At 35.5% G+C, this 7727-nt stretch overlaps 1 protein-coding gene across 1 annotated transcript; it reads left to right on the top strand.

The window, feature by feature from the left end:
- Positions 1-3104: 3104 nt before the first annotated feature.
- Positions 3105-4662, top strand: LOC101309300 (copper transport protein ATOX1-like; the record flags this gene model as incomplete). Its single annotated transcript, XM_004308504.1, has 3 exons — positions 3105-3185; positions 3732-3807; positions 4265-4662. Coding segments are annotated over 3 exons (333 nt in total), but the record flags the coding sequence as incomplete, so codon positions are not given.
- Between the last annotated feature and the right edge of the window lie 3065 nt (positions 4663-7727).

Here is a 7727-nt window from a genome sequence, read left to right as displayed (position 1 = left end):
TTTTTTTATTTTTTATTTTATTTTATTTATCAAAAGCTTCTGGTTGGTCCTAGCACAAGATAATATGAGTACTTCCATACATAATATGATCATAAGTTTTCCAACGTGTTATGGCATACATTATCTGGATAATTTTTTTTTTCTTTGAAGAAGAAGAGGTAGATGGTGATGGTACTTTCTAGTAAATGAGTTTCAAATCAAATGGAAACCATTACCTTCATGTTAATTGTATTCCAAAATGATAGTAGGTAATCATCAATTTTCATTATGTATTTAATAGATAGATTTCATTAATTGATTTAAAGAAAAAAGAAAAGAAAAGAAATTGTTTTTAGTTTTTTTGACTACTCTCAACCGTTAGTTGTTATTAGATCTAATGGTTGATATTCTGATTATAATTTTGATTATAATCTTGTATGTCACGGATCCGCCCGCTATAATATGCAAAATCTCTAAACTTTGAAGTAAACAAAATGTATTGAATATGTTTTTTTTTTAAAGTATTGTATATATGTGATCAGTAATATACAAAGCGTATACAGTATATGAATATAGTTGAGCTTATGCTAGAAATACTAAATGGCCAAAAAAAACATGAAGAGTGTAGAGCTCAGTATGAATAAGAAGCTCAGCTACTTATTCAGACTCAAAACAAAGAAACATAACATGCAGGATTTTTCAACTCATTACTACTAATGGTGCTCAACCGAAATCAATATTGCAATATAGAGGCTTTCTGTTTCGCAATTGAGTATGGTAATATTGTACACATAAACAACAAAGTTTTAGTTTAAATAAATGGTAAGAGCCTTTTTATATATGGAATTATACAATATCTTTTAAGTATGTAGAAGGAAATGTAATCTTATTCTAACTTGAAAACTTATCACTCTTACCAAGACACACACAAAGTAAATATCCTATAACCGTTTGTTAGTTAATCATGAATCTCTATATCATTGGATTGGACTAGTAGACTGAGTGAGTAGGATTGGATTTTGATGTGCACGAAGTTGATAACAAATAAATAAAAAAATCAACTTGCATGGACATCAAATTTTAAGATTTAGACTTCGGTGGTGTTAAGATTCTTTTTTTGTTTTTTGTTTTAATAAATATCTCATTGATATATAGAATCTGAAGCTAGAAAATGCCAATACATATTCTCTCTCCACCGACATGGGATAAAAGTCTGTGACAGCTCTCTCTTCATGATTCTGATTGCATCAAGAACTCTTCCAATTTCGGTATATTCCCAGCCATGAACATCAATGTCATTCAATACATTTAGATCATCACCCTTCACCAAGATTTTTGTTACTCCTTGTACGAGAGAATTTCATGGCTAGTCTAAAATCTCCACAATATCCTTGATCTTTTCTCAAAATTTCCGTTTTTTACAAACACCGATATTAATCTTCATATCTTTCCTTCCAATATTTTATATTTAGTCTATTTTTGGTCGAATAGACAATTTTTATATAAAATTTTGATAAAATTTATATCAATATTCGATAATTTCTCGATATATCTATTGAGATTTTTTTTTCTTCAAACCATCGATATTTTCGTGATCGTCGATATTTTAATCCTTAAAAAGTAAAGGTAACTAGTAAGGCCAAAAAGTATGTTACCTCAATCATTATACAGTTGGCCTCATCATTTGGCCTTTCGGCCGTAGCCCGCCCTAAAACCCACCCTACCCTATAGGGCCAAAGCTTAGGGAGGGCCAACCCTAGCCTTTTTTAATTAGGGTAGGGCAATGGTTAAGAAAATGAAACCCGACCCTAACCTACGACCCTACCCTATTGAGCCCTTTAGGGCCAAAGCCGGTCCGGCCCTAGAGCCCGTCCTTTAGGCCCTAATAATTTCTTATTTTTCTATTGTTTTTAATATGTTTCTTATTTTTTATACAATACAACTAGTCCTCTTTTTTATAATTTATTTTGTAAGCTTTATTTCTTTAAATTTTGTTTTGCTTTGTTAACTAACAATTTGTTTTTGGTGATCTAGAGAGATAGTTAATGAGATATATGAATATAACTACTTAGATTAATAATTCTACATGTCTTAAGTTAAATATAATGTATATGTATGTTAAATATGACTAAAAATAAGGTTTTGTATCACATATATCCCTTGAGGTAATTTTTGAGAAAAAATTATAACTAATGAATTTATTTTGTTAAACAAAATAATGTCATATTCAACTGTATTTAGCCCTATTAAAAAAGCCGGCCGTATTAGCCATAACGAAATGAGCTTTAAAAATGGGTAAAAACTTACATATTTAAGCCCCGATCCGGTCCTACCCTAAGCCTTACTATACTGTGCCAGCCCATATTGGATTCCAAGACATTGGGTAGTTGATCATACTATTTCTTCACCAAAAAAGAAAAAGAAAAAAAGGGAAGATCATATTACTAATTCAAGCACCAATACTTTGTACTTTGTACTACAACTAAATTACATGTACTTTGTAGTCTGTACTGCAACTTCATTATTTTCTTTATTGTTCCATCAGTTGGTTCAACCAACTTATTTCTTCTTTCTGTTTTCTACTTTAGGTTGTTCAATCATTTTTTTTTTAATTCATTTCAGAAGAGTGTACGTACTCCAAGAAAATTCAAGAATCAGAGTTACTTAGCCTCGTAATAAGAACATAATGACAATATTCTGAAGGCAAATTTTAACTTAATGTCATAATTTGTAGTTGCTCATTGATCTTACGTTGTCAAGGTAGACCCCGTTTAAGTACATGCAAATATTATGCCTCACATTTATTTGTATGTTTTTATATATTTTTATTTTTTATAAACTTTTTATTTGTCAAAGAGATTAGATATGAAAGACCAAAAATGAAAATAGATTTGTATTAGTAATGAACCAAAACCAAGCTTTTACTTTTGAAGGCCCCAAAAACGATACAATAACAACCATACCTTTTTTATACCTTTTACGTTACGTCACGTCAAATTAAAAAGAAAGAAAAAAGAATGTAACCCAAAAAAAAGAAAAAGAAAAAAGAAAAAAGAAAACCGGGTCAACTACCGGAGGCCCGAGTCCAATAACCCACCGCCAATAGTGTCTGTTTCGCATTATAAAAACACGGAGTGATTTTCGGTGGTGCATTATCAATTTTCTCAGCTCTTCCGATCCACGTAGAGTCAAAGATGGCCTCTCAGGTACCCTCATCCATCTTTCCTCTCCTTCCTTTCTCTATCTGGGTTTTCTTCTTCCTTTTGATTTCATGTATCCGCCTTTGATTGAAACATTGTTCTGTTTGATTTCTGGTGGCCCGCTCGGGTTTAATTGATTCCTATTTTTCTTTCGGATGATTTGATTCTTTTTCTTTGAGCATTTACTTTCAAATAGGCTTTTGCTATGTAGCTTTTTAGCTAGAGGATCTCTTTCGTTTGTTTGAGTGAAGAAATATGTTCATTTTGATGGTCTCTAGGGAACAATTATGGGTTCTGTTTTGTTTTACAAGCTGAATACTCTAGTATGATCTCAGATTGTTGTTTTGGTGATTTCTCCAAGGCAACTGCAGAAATGGACAAGAAAAAAAAAAAAAAAACCAATTACGTGTTGACTTGTGCTTTGAGAGTTTGTAATCATCATGAGAATGCCGATATGCATGAGAGTTTTGATATACTGCAGTAGGTACATGTAGTTGTTCGGTTTTACCGAGATATGGGTAAATTGAATTCTTTCTTTCGTTTTCTGTGCAGACTACAGTCCTCAAGGTTGGTATGTCGTGCCAAGGCTGTGTTGGTGCTGTCAAAAGGGTACTTGGCAAGCTCGAAGGTTTGTTGTTCTTCTTTTGCGTTTAACTTGTTTCTTTGTTTCTGTTATTGCTTCTGGAAACTGTGTGATGTTTCTTGAAATCATGATCAGCGTTTCAACAATAAGAAATGCTTTTGGAGTGCTTTGTGTATTTTATGTCTGTGAAGGTCTAGGCACATACACAACGATGGTTTTACTTATGTTGATATTGCAATTTTCCGTCTATATAATGCATAAGGGGCAAATTGAAATGCATATGTCAATAGAATGTTGGAAATAACAACTGGCCAAGCATTTGAAACTGTGTAATATGTTCTTAATATGGTTATCATTACTGAGCTGCTTCCTTGTAAAAGTCTAATTTATCTTGCCTTGTCAAACCATCTTTAGTAACCATCTTTATTAGATACCGACTTGATTTTATAACGTATTGGTATGATGGGGAATGCTGAGAAATGTTCTTTCTTATCATATTCAGGTGTGGAATCATATGACATTGATTTTGATGCACAAAAGGTGACAGTCAAAGGCAACGTGCCAGCCGAGACAGTTCTTCAAACTGTTTCCAAAACTGGCAAAAAGACTGCCTACTGGGAGGCAGAAGCACCAGCAGAACCTGAAGCAAAGCCTGCAGAAGCTGTGGCTGCTGCATAGAGTATTTTCCTGTTTAATATTGTAATAGTTGGTTTAAGCAGGTACTCATTGATATGCCTATGATTGGCGAATGTTGTGTCATGCACTGTAAACTTCTGAAGCACCCTTGTGCTTGTTTGTAAGCTACACTATTTCCTTCCAAGCTTGCTGTATGAATGTCTCTATAAATAATTGAAATGTGACAATGTGGTGGTATGCTATCCCTATCCTTATTCCCCTCTTATTGCTTCCTTCTATGATGCTTTCAATTATTTTCTGTTAAAACCAGTAAATAGGGGGAAGTTGAACTGTTGAGGCTTATCAGAATTGCTCAATCTTCCCATGCCTATGATGGTATCTGACAATGGAAATCGTATCGTCAACATCATCTCCATGCATGCCTCCACTACCAGCCATAGGGGAATGGGTTGCAGATGAGACCTGAGAACTTTGGGTACTACATGTTAATTGCTAACATGTATGCTGCTGCTGGTCAGTTGGAACAGCCTAGCTAGAATGAGGACTTACATGAGGGACTTGGGTGTAAGAAAGGCTCCAGACTGTCTTGGGTTGACGTGGGTGATAGATTCTCCCTCTCTTTTGGTCGGGGACACCACAAATCAGTTGAGAAATGAAATTTACAATGGATTAAGTTTGCTAATGAAAGATGGTGATTGTAGTCCAGTTTTAGGGTATAATGGAAATAGGATCTTTTAATGTTACAGTAAGCGAAGATTTGTTAACATATCCTGTAAATCTGTTTACGGTATTAAACATGTATGTAAATACCCTCAGAGACGAATTCCAAAAATATTCTGCAGTAAATAACTGAAAATGCTTTCCACCTTTGTTTGAAAACTAACACTAGTTGATGCTTGAGAAGATCAGAGCCTTAAATACAGTTTTGTTTAAAGCCCGAGCCCATATATTCATCATTGGCCAGACCCGTAATCAGAACAAAACCAAGTACAGAAGTCCTTTAGCGTTCTTCCGTTCTTCAATGTCAGACTCAACATCTCAAAGGGATTCAAGCCCCATGTCTTCTGGTTCTGATTTTGGGATTATACAAGCGCAAAAGAGACTCAAATCTCAAAGGGATTCAAGCGTCCAGTTCTGAAGGGATCAAATTGCAGCTTTTCTCTTTTGCATTTTGCTTCGGCTAACTTCTGAAGCACCACAAGGTATGTTTGACAACTTACACTTCAATTCTTGCATCAAGAAGGGTTGTCGTTTGGATATACGAATGGGTTTTCATACTTGAATTGCACTCACCTTGTTCTTTATATTGGGTTCTTTTGCGGTTTGGTTTGTGCGTTTTGATTCATGCGGTTGAGAATTGTGTTCATGTGGCTTGTATGATATAATGAACACCCTTTTGCTTGTGATGGATGTGGGCTGTTAACAAGAATTAAGAAAGGAATAATCATATGTAAACCACTGAATTAGGATTTTCAGCTTTATGGATTTCTAAACTATCTATCAAGTTAAGCTATAAACAGTGGAGAAAAATGGTCACTTATCTCAGATGAATGTTACGAGTAATTAAAACTAAAATAACAGATATATGAGACATCAAGCTACTGGAGAGGAGTTGATGTCCTTGTTTTTGATTCAGCTCACTGGTGGACTCACTCTGACAAAACATCGTCGTAAGACAATACTCAAAATTAGTTTATCAAATGCATACCGTTCATTGATTTCTTTGATTAGTTAGCTAGTTTCATTCTTCTGGTTTTGTTTGGAAAAGTTGGCTATTGAGAAATCAAGTACTGTATGTATTTGGTCAAGTGTGTTGAGTAAGTACTGGTAGTATACTAGTATTATGCAGGACCTTAAATTTGATCGAATTGCAATGACATGACTAATTTCAGGTGGGATTCTACATGGAGGGCAAATCTCTGTTTACAAGTATGAATCCAATGGTTGCATACCAGAAAGGACTCACTACATGGGCTAAATGGGTTGATTTAAACTTAGACCCTCGCAAGACCCGAGTAATTTTCCGAAGCATGTCCCCTAGGCATAACAGGTATATGAGATTTATTAACATATGTGTAAGGCTATAAAAATACATTGTTGAACAATTTCTATCAATTTATGTTCAACGTGTGTACTTGTTTATTTGGCGCGCAGAGAAAATGGTTGGAGATGCTACAATCAGAAGCAGCCTTTGGCAAATTTCAGTCATCAACATGTTCCTGAACCTCTGCTGGTGCTACAAGGGGTATTGAGAAAAATGAGATTTCCAGTTTATCTTCAGGACATAACCACAATATCGGCGTTTAGAAGAGACCAGACACCCTTCGGTGTATAGAAGGGCCATGGGACAGGAAGAGAAGCAGCACCTGAGAGAGTATTCATCGTGTAAAAGGATTAACAGGTAAGCCTGCTCTCCTTGTTTTAGTCGAGCAACATTTCTCACTTTTATGTTGAAAATGTTTTCCAGCTTTGTTTGAAGTAACACTGTTACTAGTTGAGTAGTGAGTTTTACATATATAATAATTCACAGTAAATGAAATTTAAAAGGTTGGTTTATTATTTATTTTTTTTGAAAATGTGTAAAGGGTGGCTTTATCTTAGTGGTAATCTATTTGAAACCTGTAAATTGTGGTAATCAAACCAGGGTTAAGGTAGGGTTAAGCAGACCAGGTTTGTCGTAATCAAACCAGACAAAAAAACCAGGGAGACAGGTGTCGCCGTGTAATTAGCTGAATGTAGTTTTTTTTTTTTTTTTTTTTGTAACAGGACAAGAGGAGTCTTAAGAGGGAAGAAAACCCATTACAACCACAAACAAATATCTACGAGTCTCTCTCTTCTCTCTCTCTCTCTCTGAGTTTTGTGGTCTGAGTGAGATCTCTACCGCCCGCTCCGCCGTGGTTCGCTGTTCCCCCGCAAGGTACGCCTTCCCCTTTCCTTTCTCTCTCTCTCTCTTCGCGGCGGCGGGTTTCGGTGGTGTGGGTTTTGCCTTTCTGATCTCGATTAGTCCCTTGGGTATGATGAAGAAGAAACCAGTAAGAATCTGAGTAAGACATGCGTGAAATCTCATGTCAAACTATTGGTGCTCCCTCTTTTCTTGAGGTTGAGGAACCATTTTTGACTAGAGTTTCATGTTGTCTTGCTCTGAATTCTGAGGGGTTTCTTCTTTCATCACTCCCTTGGTGCTCCCTCTTTTCCTAAAAACCCTAGCTTGGTTCGAATTTCAAACCAAGTTTGGGGGATTTCTCTGGGTGTTGTAGAGAGAGAGAGAGAGAGAGAGAGAGAGAGAGAGAGAGAGACGAGAGAGAGAGAGAGAGAGAGAGAGAGAGAGA

Source organism: Fragaria vesca, linkage group LG7 (assembly GCF_000184155.1).
Source record: "Fragaria vesca subsp. vesca linkage group LG7, FraVesHawaii_1.0, whole genome shotgun sequence".
NCBI classification, from domain to species: Eukaryota; Viridiplantae; Streptophyta; class Magnoliopsida; order Rosales; family Rosaceae; genus Fragaria; species Fragaria vesca.
Note: the sequence above shows the minus strand (reverse complement) of the source record. Positions and strands in the feature narration are given on the sequence as shown.